General features: G+C 41.3%; 2 gene segments (V, D, J or C); both read right to left on the bottom strand.

Moving 5' to 3' along the window:
• Positions 1–4,976: 4,976 nt before the first annotated feature.
• On the bottom strand, positions 4,977–5,495 carry LOC134482045 (T cell receptor alpha variable 22-like). The segment is given in 2 exon segments: positions 4,977–5,272; positions 5,444–5,495. Coding segments are annotated over 2 exon segments (348 nt in total).
• A 10,223-nt stretch (positions 5,496–15,718) lies between these two features.
• Positions 15,719–16,173, bottom strand: LOC134482044 (T-cell receptor alpha chain V region PHDS58-like). The segment is given in 2 exon segments: positions 15,719–16,032; positions 16,128–16,173. Coding segments are annotated over 2 exon segments (360 nt in total).
• Between the last annotated feature and the right edge of the window lie 2,646 nt (positions 16,174–18,819).

The raw sequence follows: 18,819 nt of genomic DNA, 5'->3' as shown, positions 1-18,819 counted from the left end.
CTAATCTCTATTCTGGTTTGTTTGTTTGCCTGTATATTTTCTAAACAGAGAGAACTAAGGCATGGAATTGTTTGTGTGGGGAAGTGGGGAGGATCTGGAAGGAGATGAGGGAGGGGAAACATTGAGCAGAAAACATTGCATGAAAAAATCCACTTCCAATTAAAAACAAAAAGAGCAGTAGGGTGCAGCCTGATTCTTGCTTGCTCAAAATTCGCATGTTACACAGATTTGAGCTGTTGATCCTTGTGATCAGACAGATTACACATTTCCTTTCCAGATTCTGCATTCAGAGCTGAAAATGGTGGATTTTCTACAGGGTGATTGTTCCTGCAGGAATGAAGTGGAGACATAATGCTAATGAGGAAGTCTGGAATAATTTTCTCATAATTTCTGTTTTGTAATGGAATTGGATAAGGGACTTCTCTGAATTTTTCAGTCTCTGAAATTCTTTTGTGCTACTGAACATAGAAAATATCCAAAGAAAGTAGTGTCAGGCATAGAGAATAATGGGACTGGGAGAAAGTGTCACATAATATGGAAACCTAAGACCATTCATTCACATTTTCATGCATCTAACAAACCTGCTGTTTCACTGACATGACCGTGGGCCCCTGAATTATCAGACAGGATCCTAACCACATTTCTAAACCTCCCACAACATAAAGGGATTGATAGTGGATCATTGGGAGATTAATATTTATAGTCAAATAAAATATAATTTGCTAAAAAATAATGATCATATGTGATATGATGTGGGGGTGGACTCTGTAGCCTAAGCAGAGATAGGCAGGATGTTCCTTTATGGAGGGGGTGTTCAATCACTAAATCTAACACACCTTTCTTATAAGAAATATATGTACCCTGCAACTTTAAAAACCTGAGAATGGCATATTGATTATTAATATAGGAGCAAAAGTCACGCTGATGGTCTCATCTTGCAAGATTTCTGGAGTTATGTACCCTCTTCACAGGGGCAACAATTTGGCTCAGATTCGCAACTGATAAAGCTTGTGATACCTGATGTAAAACAAAAAATTGTTTCTCTCTGCAGATCCAGAAAAAAACAACCTTTTAAAACACAGAATTTGTACTCAGGAAAATTAGCTTATACACTGAAAATTCAGCATTGTAATTTATATAAAAATATTTATGAAGGGAAATGTGTCACCTACAAGCCACCGTTTGTTAGATTGTTCAGTCAGAGTGGGTGGGACCTGAGTGTGTGATGAAGGTTACAGGAAGAGACTGAGCCAGAGATAACCTAGAGAGGGGGCTGTTGTCAATGTGTGACTGCAACCATTTGCAAACCTCAGTGTAGAAGGTGAAAAACAGTGAAAGGATTTAAGATGCTCACTAATATAAACTGAGAACCATCAGATTTGATCCAGATGACCTGCCACTTCAAGAAGTTGGCAGATAAATTATTGATTGCTTCATCAAGAGTGGAAATAAATTAATTAAATATGAAGATGGAGCAAACATGGCACATCTATTCATAATTATTCAGTCACTAATGAAGGTGACAGCTCAAGAGGCAGCCCTGGCTTTGGAGAAGTTGAAATTCTGGAGAAGAATTTGAAAGTCAACTAAAGACTAAAGAAGTGAAATTTAAGATAGTCTAGTAGTCTGTAGGTGGACATGGTACTCGTTTCATGTGATGAAATTTGTTGACTTGAAAAACAATTGCAATAAAAAGATAAAAACTTATAGAATGTGGAAAATTGTTGAATAGAAAAATGTTAATGCAAACTTGGTTCTTTGAATGGGGATGCAGAAAATGGAAACAGCTAATTAAGAAGATCAACAACAGTTTTGTCGGACATTACTGAGGACCAGAAATATGTAGATTCATAAAAGTAATCCCTTTGATCAGGAAGAGAAGACCGTGACAGCCACTTCTAAAAAGAAGTGTAAACTTGTTCAATATTTGGTTGAAGTTCAGACCTTAATGGATGCTAATGAGAAAACTGAAATTCAAAAACAAGAAATGAGAAAAAGATCTCGAAGAGTCAGTACAGGAAATGGAGCAGGTGACAGATGACTATAACAGGACGAAGTTAATTGTGCATCACACTGATTCTATTTACAGTAAACCAGATTTAAAAAGAGAATGGGCATTACCAACTTTAAGTGTGAGAATTCACAGACCTTCTGAGAGCATGGGATGAAAGGGACACAGTCACGATGACGGTCGATGAGAACAGCAGAATAGAAAGTGCTTTTCTCAATAAATAAAACCTTCTCTAGGTTTCTATTTTTATTTAATGTTAATTTTTATTTTACTTTAATGATTTACAGAGACTATAACATTTATATTGCTTCTCAATATTCAATTCTATGTCTTGACTAGAAAAAGTCTTAAATGGTCATCTATAATACTCAGGCATATTTGTATATTAAACAGGAATTTCTGAGTACAAAATAATCAGGAATGGGATTAGGAAAAAGTTCTAGCAAGATCAGTTAGAACGCCTTATCAGGGATCCCTGTCTACACCTAATTGCCACATCACCATCTCATCTAATTCCACAGTCATACCCTATAAAGGAACTAGAATTAGGGTGGTTGCAATTTGGGAACTCGCTGAGATGACTGAACCAACAATTCTTACTGCAAAGGCTGCCACTGTAATGACACCACTTCTAGACACGCTTTCATAAATCTTTCTGGTACATAGGAATTGTTTATCATCTGGGAAGCTCAGATAATCTGTTTTTTAAACAAGGGTTGTAGAGAGAATCGCTTATAAACATCACCTGTCAATAAAAAGCTGATGGCCAATGAACTGAGGCAGGAAATAGGAGGTGGCACCCTGGCAGGAAGAGAGAATTCTGGGAAATACCAAGAGATCAAATGGAGACATGGAGAGGGGTGAGAGGGGTGAGATGAGAGATGGACCTAGGAGATGGACGTGAACTAGAAGGGAGACGCTGAGGAGAAATGAAGGAAGAAACAGGCAGGGACTGAAGGAGAGGTAACTAACCACATGGCAGACACAGGATAGTTTAAATGGATAAATAAGTTCTGAGCTAGTCAGGGAATGAGCCAAAGGTTGTGGCCTAGGAATTTATTAATAGATATTTAGCCTCAGAGTCATCATTCCAGGAGCAGGACTGGGAAAGCAATCAGCTATAATTTTTTAACATATGGTGCCGTACATGGAGCACCATGTGTAGGCTTGGATTTTTTCAAAACCTCCTTTAATTGGAGTTCTTTAACATTTCAACTTCCCTTCTAGGCCATGAACGAAAAGAGAAAGATGGTTACTAAGGCAAGGATGTGGACCTGTTTAGAAGTCGTTCTTTGAGATGCTTCCAGTCTTTGTTCTCAGGATCTCAGCAATCCAGTCCAATAGCAAACATCAAACATGAGTCAGTAATGGGGTCCAGCAACAGCAGCTCGGTCCAGCAGAAACCATGAGTGAGGCTTTGTCAAATCGGCACAAGTCTGCAGAAATTTGAAGAAGCAGCCAGAATACCACGAGAAGTTCTTTAGCACATTTCTCTATAAAATCAGGAAAACCAAGATCAATCAACAAAGACTGATGAGGCATTACAAGGTGTACCAATGCAAGAGTGTTCTTAGTGAAGCCCAGTGAAGCCCTGCTAAGTGTTGCACACCAAGAGAAGACTGGCCAGTGAAGACCGGTGAAGTGTTTCAAGGCATACCAATGCAAGAGTGTTCTCTTACTATTTATTGGGTACCATTCATACTCTTCCAAATATCACAAAACCTCTCAAGTGTCCACTCCAGCAAAACACCCTCTCACATGTCTGCTTCAACAAAGAATTCTCTCATAAGATAGCTTCCAGCAAAGCATCACATGTCACAATTGAGTCTCCAAAGAACCAGAAATTTTCACTTCAAAATACAATTGCATTGGGGAAGAATGTGAGTGAATCACAAGGGGGTAAATTAGTTAGTGAAGCTCAGGAAAGGAGATGTTTCGATCAATCAACTCACTGTTATAGCCACTCAGCTCCTGGTTCTAAGTGACAAGAACAATGGACAGACAATACCTGAGTGAGTGAATGGCATGGCTGTCTGTAGTTCCTTACAGAGACTAGGATAAGCAAGGTTCCTTCAACTGCGATATGAACTCAGCCACCACTTGGAAAAACAATTGTCTCGCACTTAATTATGATATAATGACTTAATCCCCTATTGTGATATTTAGAAAATTTTCAGTTTTCTTTTGAAAACATAGTTTTAATGAAAATTTATATATATATTACATTGCAAATGTATAAATATTTCAGAAGAATCAATTGCTATAAATACAACTGTGATACAAATTGCAAATATCTCTCTCTCTAGTGAGTCATTTGTCTTTCAGCTCTCATAATTTTTATGTGAAATATTAGTTTCATATTACATAATGAAATGTATTAGATTTTTAAATACAAGGACATGGTAGAAATGATGTCTTGATTAAATAATAAGATTAGTTTACTCTGCTTTCCTACAGCTTAATTTATTAGATCTAAATATTAACAATTTTATCAACTTCATATTTGACAAATTATCTGGAAGTTTGGGCAGATGCACTCTAAACAAAGGACAGAAACAATGTTTTCTGTTTCTGATCAAAGGAAATGACCCAAATGATTGGGCCTCGTGCAGAGTCATCCATGCCGGGGTTGTAGCTGCACACTCAGCTGCTGTTTGGAGTATATATGAGAGTGGGGTTATTTTGTGACGTTAGCACAAGCATTTAGTAAAACGGAGTGTGTATTTTAATGTTGCGGGCTGATGATGATTCTGAGCATTGGACATACAAGCAGTCAGTGTCTCGTAAGTCTGAATTTAGGTAAATCTAAGTGTGAACTTCTGCAAAGATGTTATGTTTCCTCACATCTTCTCTGTAATTGGTGGAGATCTGATAAGGCCACAGCTGTGCGAAGCCTTTTACAGAGTCTTCCAGGGCAGGGGTTGTAGCTGCACATCCAGCTGCAGTTTGGAGCCAGGCTGCAGGCTTACTGGGAGCACTGTGCATAAGCAGCACAGAAGTAGGTGCCTGAGTCCTCCAGCTGGGCATCACTGATGTGCAGGGTGCTGTAGCGCTCCTTAGAATCGAATGTTGACTTTAACCTCCCGTTCTCCTTTGTTCCTGGAGCCAGGTAGAACAGGTTGATGAGGCTGCCCCTGGGATCCTGTAGGAACCACTGCACAGTTGTCATGGCAATAGAAAAATTGCATCTCAGAGAAGAATTGGTTCCCTCATGTAGACTCAAGAATGATGGACTCTGCTCCACATTATTTCCTCTCACCCCTGTTAGAAACAGAAAAAGAAATCAGAATGGGGAGAGGTATCTACCCATATCAATACCCCATGAAACACCCATGAGGAAGAATGCACAGGAGATTTTCATCTACTTTCTCCCTCTCCACCACCGACATTTCTGGAGAATCCCTAATAGGAACTTAGCTTAGCACAACTCACAGCAAATCTGCACCCACAGAATCCCCAGCACAGCTCTCAGGTTCCTCTCCATGGCCCTGTCCACTTGCTGGGATGTCTTCTCTCCAGCTCTGAAGGGGGTCAGTCTTGTGTCCAGACAACTTGTGCTCACAGACTACAGGTTCTCTCTGAGTCACTGAGCTCCCTCATTCATCTGAACGAGGAACTCCACCCACCTGCACCTCATGACTCTGCACTGTCATTGCTCCAGGACTGTGGAGGACATTGATGTAGAGCCCAGGACACTGTGTTTCTAATGTAACACGTAATATGAGAGAGTTTGAGGGAAATGTATGAGGAACGGGAACACATTAATGATGAATGCCAATAGGAAAACCAATGGCTCAGTGTGTAAAGCGGAGCCTTTAGAGTCCTAGCGAGACTGTTTGACCTTTTCTGGCCTAATGGTTTTTACACACTGTATTCTGATCATTCTCTTCCCTTCTGTATCACCTCCAAATCTTTCCCAACTCCTCAAGTCCAGCCCTTTCTTTTCCTCTCTCTTTAGAAAGCAAACACTTAAACAAACAGCCCTCAAACAGAAGTAAATGAAAATTAACAAAGAGGAAATGTGCGCGCGCGCGCGCGCGCGCGCGCGCACACACACACACACACACACACACACACACACACACACACACACACACACACACCACAAGACAGGAAACTATAAAATACGGACGAAGGACCATTAAAACAAAACATGTTCAAACTAAGTGATAAGGCATTGTGTGCTGGCCATCTTCTGCTGTGTGGTCAATAGAAAAGATATACACAAGGAAGTCCTGGCAGGACTCTTAAATTACACAATCAGGCAAATCAGCATATAATCTACTACACCGAATAAAAAGAATATCTTGCAATTAAGATCATCAGCACAGTTTTGTTGGTTATAGGAAGAACAAGACATGCCCTGTTTCAACCCTGGTTTCTTTTCTGTCTCTGGACGTCTGCTCTGCTGTTCTGCTGGGTTCTGCAGGGAAGCACAGCTAAGGACGCCGGCTCAGGTTCAGGGAGGCTCGCTCCCTTCTAGTTTCCATACCTTATATCTTCTAGTTTTCCTTTTTAAAAAAGCAATTATTTTTTCTTTCCAGTTTAGAATACAACACACACACACACACACACACACACACACACACACACACAGAGTATGTGATTTTATGGAATTATAGATGAAATTCTAAGATACAGAAAAAACAGTGATAAAAGTTGCTCTTGTGTGTCCATCCTCAGGGAGACTCTGTTTTGTTTACATCTCATCAGAGAATTGTTCTTTAAAGAGATTTATACACATATGAGATCCAGTGAACCGGCTCTGGATATCTGTGGTTTTATTAAAAAAGTGACAGGGAGCTAAGGGTCTGTATAACTCTGAACCATCACCACTATTCCTTGCTTTGTGCGTGGATTGACTTATGTACTGTATCTCAGCTCAGCCCTTCAGACCTCTGGGCATCTTAAGAATCAGTAATTTCTAGGAACCCTGCAGTGCCCCCTAGTGGACTGACACCACCAACAAATGTGACTTCAGGCCATCTCCACAAGCCTCATTAAACCAGCCCTTTACTTCCTGGTGAAGGAAATGCCAATGGTCAGAAGACAAGAGTGTCTAGATGGAGTTCTCCATAGAAGAAACAAAAATGGCTTTAAAAATCTCAAAATTGCTCATTATCCTTAGTAATTAGGAGAACACAATTTAAAACAACTTTGTGATTTCAACTTACACCAGTTAGAACGTCTAAATTAAAACAACTGACAACAAATGCTGAGGTGGGTGTTGGGAGAAAGGAACCCACATTCATTGTGAGGGAACTTGAAAATTTGTGGAGCTGCTCTGGATCCTGTGGAAAATCTTCAAAAACCTAAAGACAGATGTAGCATACGATCCATCTATTCTACCTCAGTGTGCGTCCAAAGAACTCTCCATCCTGCCTCACAGATTCCTGCTTTTGTTCATCGCTGCTCCACTCACAGGAAGTAGGAAATAGAAACAGCCTAATGTCCTCCTCCTGGTGAGTGCAGAATGAAAATGTGGCACTTATAAGCTCTGGAGTATTTTTCAGTGTAAAGAAAAACATCGCCACAAATTTTGCAGACGGAACTAGAAATGATAATTTCAAATGAATTGACTGAGACCCAGAGAAACAAAGACCACACATTCCGACACTGAGCTGACTGCAGTGGAAATTGCAGAGACTCCCAGCTCCACATTTTCAGATGGACAGATAGAACCTGGAGTAACCACAGAGGCCAGAAAGGTACAAAGGGGAACACGGGGTTGGGGAGAAGCACCAGAGAAAGTAAGGGCAAGATAAGCATAAGTTAATGGGAACAATAGGAAAGAAGAACAGAGGTAGCTGGGAAGGGATGGGAGGTCAGCACAGAAAATGGGGTGCATGTACACAAATGAGTATTACTCAGTTTTCAAAACAATGACATCATGAAACTTGCAGGAAAGTAGACGGAGCAAGAAAAACAATCATTCGCACTGAGGCAGTCCAGACTCAGGAAGACAAACACAGTGTGGACTCACTTATAAGTGGACATTAGCCATGAAGTGAAGAAGAATCATGCTACAATCCACAGACACAATAAGGCTAAGTAACAAGGAGGATGAATGGGGGAGGGGGGAAACATGATTCTCACTGAGAGAGGGAAATACAATAGTCATGGTGGGTGGATATGGAGCTGGGATTGAATGAGGTTGAGGGTAGGAAAGCAAACATAAATGATCACATTGAGAGAGGAAAAAGAGAGAGAATAACGGGACAGACAATTGGAATTGAAGGGGGATGTCCGGAACGAGCTAGAAACCTGGGGCAATGGCAACTCCCAGAAATCTATTAAATGATCTTAGTTAAGACTCCTAGCAATGAAGGACATGGAGTCTGAACTGGCCATCTTCTGTAACAAAGCAAGACATCAAATGAAGGGACTGAGACAGCAACCAAGCCACAAAACCTCCAACTTACAATTTTCCTACCCACAAAATGTGCAGGGGTACAGATGGAGCAGACAATGAAGGATTCCTAAACAGTTACCAGTCCAGCCTGATAACCTTGCCATGAGGTTGCCCACTTGACACACTATGCTTCCCATAGGTGTGCCTAGCATAACCATCATCAGAAAGGCTTCATGGAGGAACTAGTAGAAACCTATGCAAAGACCCACAGCCGAACATTAGGTGGAGCTTGGGGAATCCTGTGGAAGATGCGCAGGAAGGACAGTAGGAGCAATACTAGTCAAAAAACAAGAAAACCTATACAATTAACTACCCTGGGCCCATCGTGTTTATAGAGGTTGTGCCATCAACCAGAGAGCTTGCATGGGACTCACTTAGGCCCTCTGCACTTATGGGACAGTTGTGTAGCTTGGCCCTCATGTGGGTGGTCTCCTGACAGCAGCAGCAGGGGCTGTGTCTGACTCTCTTTCATGCCTCTGGGATTCTTTCCCTAAAGTGAGTGGCCTCCTTAAGCCTCAACAGGAGAAGATGAACCTACCCTGGCCTTACTGTAACTTTATATGCCAAGGCTGTTTGATACATGTGGTAGGCGTCCCCTTTCCTGAAGTTAAAGGGAAAAGGAATTGGTGGGGGTGAGGATGGATGTGGAGGGAGGGAGGACTGGAGAAGAGGAGGGAGGAAAAACTGCAGTTAGGATGCAAAGTTAATTAAAGGTGTATATTTTTATACACCTTTTTTATTATAAAAATGAAAAGGTGGGAAGATTTAATTGCCCTTTATAACTTAATAGTCTTAGTATTTGAATAAGTTAATGAACACGTAAGTTATTTTTAAAAGACTAAAAGCACACTCCATTCATGGTAAAAGCATATACCCTGAACACCCTGGTCCATCCTGTTGAATTCATCACTCGCCATCCTAAACTTCTCCTTCAGCTTTCCTTTTGGAGCTGATGCTGCCTGGTGTTTTCTTAAAAAATCGTAATCATATATTATACGTGCAGACTAACAGGAAATATAGAGTATTTCATGTCTCATTTTCTGTTTGATATAAAATCTCAAATTTGTGTTGCTCCTTTTGTAATTTTATTTGCAATCTCATAAGCCTCAGCTGAGGATGCTGGGGCATGTCTGGGATCCCAGCAACTGGCAGGTCAAGGAAGGAGGATCAGAAGCTCAACATCATTGTGAGCTAAGAATTGAATTCATTTGATGTTAGCCTAAACCCCATGAAACTCCATCACAACAAACAACTAACAAACAAATGAGTCTTTCTCACGTTAGCAGCTGTAGCCTCTGCTTTTGCCTTGCACTGCGTTATGGACACATCTCAGGTTCCACATCCCACCTTCAAACAGCTTGACAAATACATATTTATGTGTAACAATATATGCACATAGTTTCAACAATGGACTTCATCATTAGAACTGAAATACAGTTCTGTATGCAGATGCTCCAGTTCATTTTGCCAAAGAGAACAATGAAGTCTTTGTCAAAACAACAAAAGAAAAAAATTGAGATTACCAAAAACACTGACGTATTAAAACTGTATCCAAATGTAAAAGTTGTATAAATGTTTATCAAAAAAAGATCTTCTGAATGAATCAAAACTTTAATTCTTTGTACACTGAAGTGGAAACTTAAGGGGTCTTTGAAAAGTTAGTTGTGTTGAAGAGTGTTTTGCTGGGGCAAACACATGAAGGAGTTTTTCCTTGAAGCAGACACAGGTGAAAGAATTTTTTCTGAAGCAAGCATGTGAAAGAACAGATGATGAAGGATTCATTAATGATATGCATGCATTGGTCTGCCTCACACTACGTAGTTGAACTCCATTTTTCAGGACTGCACCAGAAAACTTCTGGCGATATGTTGCTATTTCTTTCTACTTCCTCAGACTCAGGATGATTGGCAGAGTGATGTCATCTAAGATGGACGCACCTATTGAGACAAGACCCATGGAGGACACATGGTGTTTGGAGGAGTACATAAAGGACTCAGCAGACAGTGACGGAAGCTTGCTTGGCTTGCTTGCATAGCTAAATGCTTCTCAGTCTTACGTTTTGGCTGATCTTGGCTTCACCCAAAGAGGCACAGCCAAGAATGTTGCCTGACATTCCTGGTGATCCTGGTCTCTCCTGCTTACACAGAGATTCAGCTGAGGCCTGGCTGTTCCTACTAGGTTGTGCCACTGCTGATGCTATCCTGACACTACTGAACTGGACTGCTGGAGTATCCGTGAAGTGTTTCCAAGTGGGTTGAGCTGCTGTCCTGTGAACTGAACTGCTCATTTCTTGACAATGCAGATAGGATTTGCTTCAAAGAACCATTTCTAAACAGATCCACTTCCCCTGTATCCTTTTTTATCTACTACTTCTGGTGGGTGGTAGGCTAAAAGGGAGGGTAAAACATTTAAGAACACTTGCAGTAATAAAAAGTGTTGCAACCGGTTCCTGCCCCTACCGCCCTGTGCTTCTCTTCTGGGCTCTCTCTAACCTTGGCAGTTGCTCTCTCACAATTTCCAGCCTCATTGGGCCAAAAGGAACTATCCATGCTAGTGCCAGCACCCATGGGACCAAATGACACTGCGGGTTATCTTTATCTCAGAGGCCACACTGCACTCAAGTCCTCGCTAAACCTGGGGGTCTGCAGTCCCTTCCAGAGTGGAACCTTGCCACCCTGGTCTCTAGAGTTAGTTCCAGCAACAGGGGGAGCCAAATGGAACTAAGCATAATTTATCCTAACTTAGCACCTCTGCCGGCGGCTCTCTGCTAGCTGTGAACTCTCTGGTCCCAACTGCCCGGTAAAATCAGGGCTCTAGAAGTCCAGCATGGGCTGGCCTAGTATGTCTCTCTGCCACAGACTCTGCTCATGATCTCAACAACCCAGTGAAATCATGACTCAATAAAGTGTAATTTTTCAATCAGATTTAAATTCTCAATCCACAATACATCCTCCCAATGAACTCACAACCAATTGATAAGGATATAAACCTCCTACATAGATAAGCTCTACATAGATTGCCTACAGAAATCCATCCCAACTACCTTGACAGTTCAAGACACCCAGATCTGGGTCATCCTTCTCCATCTTCGTCTTGATTCTCCACTCCTCCCCCTTCTCCTCTGCCTTCAAAAGCTTTGCTTCTGCCTTATATTTACTGTCCAGTCATGGCCTTGACCTAACTTGAGTCAACCCTCACCTTCATATAGACATCAACATGCAAGGTCCATCATTAAAAATAGTTTTGAAAAATTAAAGTTACAGCACATGTTACTTTGGGAAACTCTAATCAGAAACCACCAATGCTGAAGACAACATAGGACACGTTTCCCCTGCTGTCCTTGTGGAAGGATTGACGCCTTCTCTCTAACCCACTCACCATAACCACCACAGCCTTCTCCACAGCAGGCCTGTTCTGCTCTCAGGTGGAGAGAGAGGACGGCCTAGGAGACAGTCAAGTTTGTCAGGTGAATCAGCTCATGCTACACAGAAACCGTGTTTCTGAGAGGTGTGAGTGAGGGTTGACTTAACATTTAGATCAAAGAGAAAATGGGAAATAGGCAGAGGAGAAAGACCAAGAATAAATGAAGCAGAAAAAAATGAAGCCAAAACTGAGAAATTTTCATGTACTGAGAGGATAGAGAGCTGCATAGCCAATTCTGGATAAAGTCCTTCTGTTCAGTTACTATTGCGGCTCCATTCCCTTCCATTCCTTCACAATTACCTCATTTTATTTTGTTTCAGTTCTTCTAGAAACATGCAAGTGATTGTGTGTAAATGCAATAATCAAACTTACATGTGATTCAGCTTGACTCACTATTACACTTATACACATTCAAGCTTATATACATACACACATACATATACACTGACACACACATATATAATATATATATATTACATACATACATATATATATACACTTCACACATACATACATTTCCATGCTTATACACATGTATACACTGAATGGAATAAAATTACATTAAAAGGTGACTGTTTTGCTGAATTATCATGTTAAGTATTGCAATGCACTACTTTAGAACAATATCAAATAAAACAACCCAATATTTGAGCATATAGGATAGAATTTGTCCAGGTGTGTATGTGTGTATGTGTGTGTCTGTGTGTGTGTGTGTGTGTGTCTGTGTGTATGTGTATTCATGTGCACAGCAGAACTCCATATATTATCATACAGATAACATTATTATTCTTAAAAGGATATTAAAGTCTGAATTATGTGCTACGCAAAATATATATGCTGGAGTGCTCACACCAAGGACTCCAGTGTGATGATACTTGAAGACAGTTGGTTAAAAGTTGACTGAAGTAAAATGAATGTACACATGAGGGCCAGACCAATCAGACTGATGATGAGCACAGACCTGCACATCCTCTGACAGGGACCTTGTTTGGACTCACTACTGTGGACTTCTGGGACCACAGAGAGAGATCTCAGAAAAAGTGGGTCCTGCTCACAACTCCATCTTGGACTGTCCCCTCTAAGACTTCAAGAAAAGAAGTTTTGTTCTCTCAGCCACACACCCTGTGGTGTGCTGTGAAATCCCCCCTCCAAATGAATATACTTGGCCATTTTTAGATTCTATTACACAAGCACAACCAAAAAAGCTTCTGGAGACATAACTCGACAGATGAAATAATTCAACAGTTTATCATTCTACTATTTTATTTAGTTTTAGAGCTATTGTCTCCCAGGTAATACTTCTCCATTCTTGCCAAAATCCTCCTGATAATTCTACCTAAAGTTCTGATGGCCTCACCAACTTGTCAAGGTGCTGAGAAGACTGGGGTCTGCATTTCCTGCACTGAGCTCCCAATGCTAATGTAAAGAAGTGAAATCCCCCCTGTAGGTTCTAAAAGGCTTTAGATATTTTCACACCCTGTGCTTGTATCACAGCACCAGGACATCTTAGGTTTGCTCGGAACACATATGGAGAAGGAAAATCTGCTTGGCATAAATCTTATAAATCTTCAGAGTGTGCAGGGGCTATTTCTAAAATTTTTTCAACTTCTGTATATCTCAACCACAAAAAAATCTGTAAACAGGTACAACTGTGTAGGTTTACAGTTAACATTAAATCATTTTGATTCAGGCATGCTCTATTGCTTATGTCCCACTGAAGTTACTCTCAGTTCGAAAGTGTGAGGTGAGCCTTTCAGAATTCTCCTTCCAGGGGTTGCCAGATGCCATTTTAAATAAAGACAATGACAGAAGAAACTGAAATTCTTTTGACAACAACATGATAAATACACAAAGCATCATCACATTTCATAGGAAATATCACATGGTAGGTTTTGCTAGCAAGAGAAGAAGCATGTTGCATAGCCTGTACCTAGACCCACTAATAACTAAATATTTAATCCCTAACAATTCCTTGTCTAGCCACTGTGAGACACAATGTAACAGAGTGGAGTACGTTTGTCTATGAGGTACTGTACTGCAACGACAGTGATGGATGATGAGGAGGAGGATGAGGAGGAAGATGAGGATGGTGGTGGTGGTGGTGGCGATGGTGATGGTGATAATGATGACGATGCACAGAAGAACATGTGGATCTACGTATCGACTGCATGCAGGTGAGCAGAATGAGAAACAGAGGAAGTCCTGCCACATAACTCCACAGACCTGAAGTTCTCAGCCAGGCCAAATGTGCAGTGGCAAGAATGGGGAACCTCATCACTTGCAGCAGGTGAGTAGACTGGAAAGGCATACATGAGCATTCCTGGGCTGGTGTAGGCTCTGTGTCTTACAATTGTATACACTGCCCCTGCCTTCTCATTTCATTATAAAGAAAGTCAAAACTAAGAGAGTAACAGTAATGTGTGAGGTAGATTACTCAATATTAACATCTTCAGTTAACTTGTGTTTGTGTTCTATGTTAAAATATTTATGTGTACATGTATGTGCTCTTTGTGTGTGGGTACAACTGAGTGGGGCATGTAAAACCACATGTGTATGTGTACATGTAGAGACTAGAGAAAAAACTTCAATGTTCTTCCTCATGTTCTAAAGAGCTCTCTCTCTCTCTCTCTCTCTCTCTCTCTCTCTCTCTCTCTCTCTCTCTGTGTGTGTGTGTGTGTGTGTGTTTAAGTGCACAAATGTGCACATGCATGTGGATGCCAGAAGTCAATTTTGGATGTCGTTTTTCTGAAGCTATCTGCCTTGTTTGTTGGAGAAAGGTCTCTTACTGTTACCTGGAGCTCACGGTTAGTCTAGGCTGGATGGAGAGCACAGCCTCCATGCCCAGCTTTGATGTGTGCACTGAAAATCGTGCTTAGGTCCTCATGGTTCGTGGTGCCCGCCTACTTCCATTTCGGAGCTGAGCAGCACTAGAAAAATCTTCCTTTCTTTCTCTCTTATCCTGACTATTCACCCTCCTCTGCTGTATGCAAGAGAGTATAAGAGCTTCTACAATCCTCCCATTCAGATGGAGAAGAAACTAAAATTCCTCACTGTAGTCAGAGAGCACCCACTTTCCCTGTGACTCTTGCCTGTATTAGGGCAGGGCAGGACTATGTTAGAAAAAGGAATCCATCATTGGAATTCTATCCTAGAGTGAAAGCAATGAGTAGTTAAAAAAGATGCAGAAGGACTCAGACCACGGAGTCTCAAGGAGATGAAAAGATTTGAAGAAGACAACAAAGACAAGATAGTACACTTACAACTGTGATGAATCTTTGGAAAAGAAATACCTATGAGCTCGAATTCCTTATTCCCCTGTTTTCTTTTTAATGGTGAGTAGAACTTACATAATTATGACAGATTTCAAAACTTTTGTATCACTGATGAAATCCTATATTGACTACCAAGGCATCAAATTATTTCCAAGACGACGGTACTTAAATAATATGACCAATTCTGATGAGTATAATTAGTAGGAAAATAATTTATAGGGAGATTAGCATAAAAGATTGAGAAGAGGAAGAAAATTCCAAGACAAAAGCTGTAGAGTACACCTTTCACTTTCTGTGTAAATGATAAAGTGAGAAAATCAAAGTCCAGCTTCTGGTTTTTCCTATCATAGGCTTAGTCTAGTCACTATCCAAGCAATGTCCACTCAGGAAATAACATTCAGGATAACAACACAGTCGCCTCCAATCCACAGAATGAGCTCTTTCTCGGATGGTTTAGCTGGAAATGAGTTGCAGAAAGACAGCTGGGACAGCACAACTTTCCTTCTTTCCTCTCCAAGTCCAAAGAGATGCTTCAGAGACCACAAGGAGAGATCTTGTGTCTGAGCACCCACAGTCATGGATGTTTGTGTTTAGCTCCCCCTATAGCCCCAGACACTGTGCGCTCACAGCACAGAAGTACACAGCTGAGTCGCTCCAGTGCACAGAGGCTTTCCGCAGGTGGAAGGAAGAGTTGCTCTTGCTGAACTCAGCCTCAAAGCCATTCTCTCCTTGAACCACGGAGTCTCCTGAATAGTACTTGAGGAGCAGCTGCAGCCCCTGCTGTGGGTACTGGACATACCAGAATAGGTAAGGTGACACAGAGGAGGAATAGGTGCATCTCAGCCGCAGAGAGGATTCTTCAGAGACAGTGACATGAACATCAGGTTGAGTCACTGACTGAGCTTCGACATCTCCTGGAAAGGAATATTAGATCAGTAAGTGCAGTGCAGACTTTATTGAGGATAGTCGGAATTCAGAGATGCAGAGACCACAAGAAAGCTGTACTCACTCAGGAGGAAGTTTATCCCCAGCACTGGGAAGAGCGCCAGGAGCATGGTTGAGCCTTGGGAAGGCTGCAGCTCTGTTGTGGAGGAACTCTGGAACAGGAGAGGTAGGAAAGTGACTGAGGAAAGCAGGAGCTTAAAAGCAGGTGTAGGGAAGAGTCTGCTGGAAGTCTTATGCTCAGATAAAAACTGATGCTGCAAACAGGAGCCTGGAAAGTTTTGAATATCTGATTCTTGTCTCTTTCCTTTGCTAAATACTGAGCCAGCTGCAAGAAGGATGAGGTGAACAAGTGGAGATCTTCAAAGGAAGAAGGAACAGTAGTGAGTGCAGCAGCGCCCTCTGGAGGCTACATGAGGAACCAAGTGTCTTGCGGGTCCCCATTCTGCCTCCTGCTGTGTTCCTGTTTCACAGATGTAGAAAACTTTGGCAAAGCACATTGTAGTGTTGCCACCACACCTTGGAACAAATAAGACGCACAGGGTTAGGGTTTTAGCATTGGTGATTCGTGTGTCAAGAAGAAAATGTGTCAACTTCTGCCTTTTCTCAACTTGACAGGGGCAAGAGTCATCTGGAAAAAGGGAACCTCACATTAAAAAAAATGCAAAAGACAAAAACCCTATCAATCAGCAGTAGGAAAATGTATGGAGCATTTTCTTGGTGATCAATATGAGATTGCCAAGCCAACTGTGGCAGTGTGACTCCCAGTCTGGTTGTCCTGTGTTGGTTAAGAATATCGAATCTTCTGAAACATGAGGATCAATGAGGATCAACTCAATTAGCAGCTTCCCTCCATGGTTCTATTTCAGTTCCTGACTCTGGGTTCTTCCTTGATTCCTGCCTTGGCTTCCTATGATGATAGCCTGTAACCCGTGAGCCAAATTAATCCTTTACTTTACAAGCTGGTTTTCCTCGGATTTTATTGCTGCAATAAAAAGAAAACTAGGACACTAGGTAAACCCTGCTGTCTAAAGACAGACTTCCAACAAGGACAGAAGCTTTGGTGCAGTGAGCAGACTGGGAAGCCCAAGGCAGGAGGCAGTGAGTGTCCCAATCCAGGACAGGATCAAAATGGGCAGAGTCTTAAGAGGCTTGGAGAGGGAAGCTTTGTTTTCACATCATGGATATTTACTCTCTGAATTAAGGATTTCAATTTGTGAGAGATCTGTCTTGTAAATGTTCTATTGAAATACCATTCAGACTCCATGCAACGAAGCCATTCAAAGGATATTTGAAGATTATTGCTTTACTCACAGAACTCTCTCAGCATCATCAAATAGATTTTATCAAAATTCCTTGCCACAAAAAGAAACTCCATACCTAGGAACAGTAACCCCATCGCCTTCCATTAAATCCTGCCACTGATAGAGTTTTGTACACCAGCTGTTACATAGAAATAGACATTTGTTTCATGTGGTCTCTTGTGCTTCTGTGTACTTCAAACTTCCTTTTGTAGCAGGAGTCAGTACGTCCTTCCTTTCCATTGCTATAGGGCATTGCATTCCACAGGTAGGCTACATTTTTCCATTCATCAGTTGATAGCCACTTTGGGACATTATGAAAATGAAGATATGAGTACACACACACACACACACACACACACACACACACACACACACACCTTCATTTGTCTTTAGTAGGTTACTAGGAAATGAATGGGCATTCCCGGAAGCAGATTCAATATTTTCCTTCCCATTAACAGTACCTGTGGATTTCACATTCCTCACAGCCTAGACAAGACTTGTACTATCATCTGTATTTATATACCCTGTTTTAGCGGCGATGGTGGGACATTTTGTTGTATCTTTTCCTTTTCTAAAAAATGCAATGTTCAACATTCTTTCATGTTCTGATCTAGTATTTTCACATCATCCATGGAAACTGTCTATCCACATTTTTGCTCACTTTTAACCTATGTTATTTCTCTGTTTTCCACTGTAGGATAGAGGTAATTACTCATTGTTGTTTGAAAGGTGTTATCAGAAAAATCATATGTGAAAAAAATTCCCATTGTGATGCCATTTTTATACTATTGATGATCTCCTTTAGATCATAAAGATAATTTTCCTATCTTCATTTTCTCTTCCATTTGAGTATAATACCTAAGAAGGATTGCTCAGACCATTGCACAGGAATGCACACTCCAATGTCTATTCACCTGTGCTCTATGGCTTTGTTATTAATATTCTAATCTGGGATCTGTTTAGACTTAGGTTTTATTTATTGCATAAAAAATAAGAGTCCCAGTACTTTCACATGGAGCCATCAAAATGTGTCCCTGTTTTTCATGTAGGGTAATGACAGTACCCTGAACTACTTACTCAAAAGACACACTGTGGACTGTTACTCATGGACTTAAACACATCAGGGCTGATCAGATCCTGTACTCTCACACCTGGATATAACTAGGAACACATTTGAGTAGAAACTGCCCACACCACACTTGATGGGGCTCTGGCCAAGGTCATGTGTATTCAGGTTGAAAGCCCGAGTCTCTGCCATTGTAACACAATGTGGAGGGGATAGTAATTCAACACGGGTATCCCTTGAAGTGGATGTTTATTGTGCTTGAACTCTTGCTTCTCAGCTAGTGAGAAGTTTCAACCAGATTCCAGGATGAGGAGACCCTCCTCTCCCTCATGGCCCCACAGTTCTCCTGGATTTCTAGCCTACTTCAGTTTTATTCTGTATCAATCCCT

The sequence above is a fragment of the Rattus norvegicus genome, chromosome 15 (genome assembly GCF_036323735.1).
Source record: "Rattus norvegicus strain BN/NHsdMcwi chromosome 15, GRCr8, whole genome shotgun sequence".
Classification (NCBI taxonomy): domain Eukaryota; kingdom Metazoa; phylum Chordata; class Mammalia; order Rodentia; family Muridae; genus Rattus; species Rattus norvegicus.
This window is presented reverse-complemented; position numbering and strand designations above follow the sequence as displayed.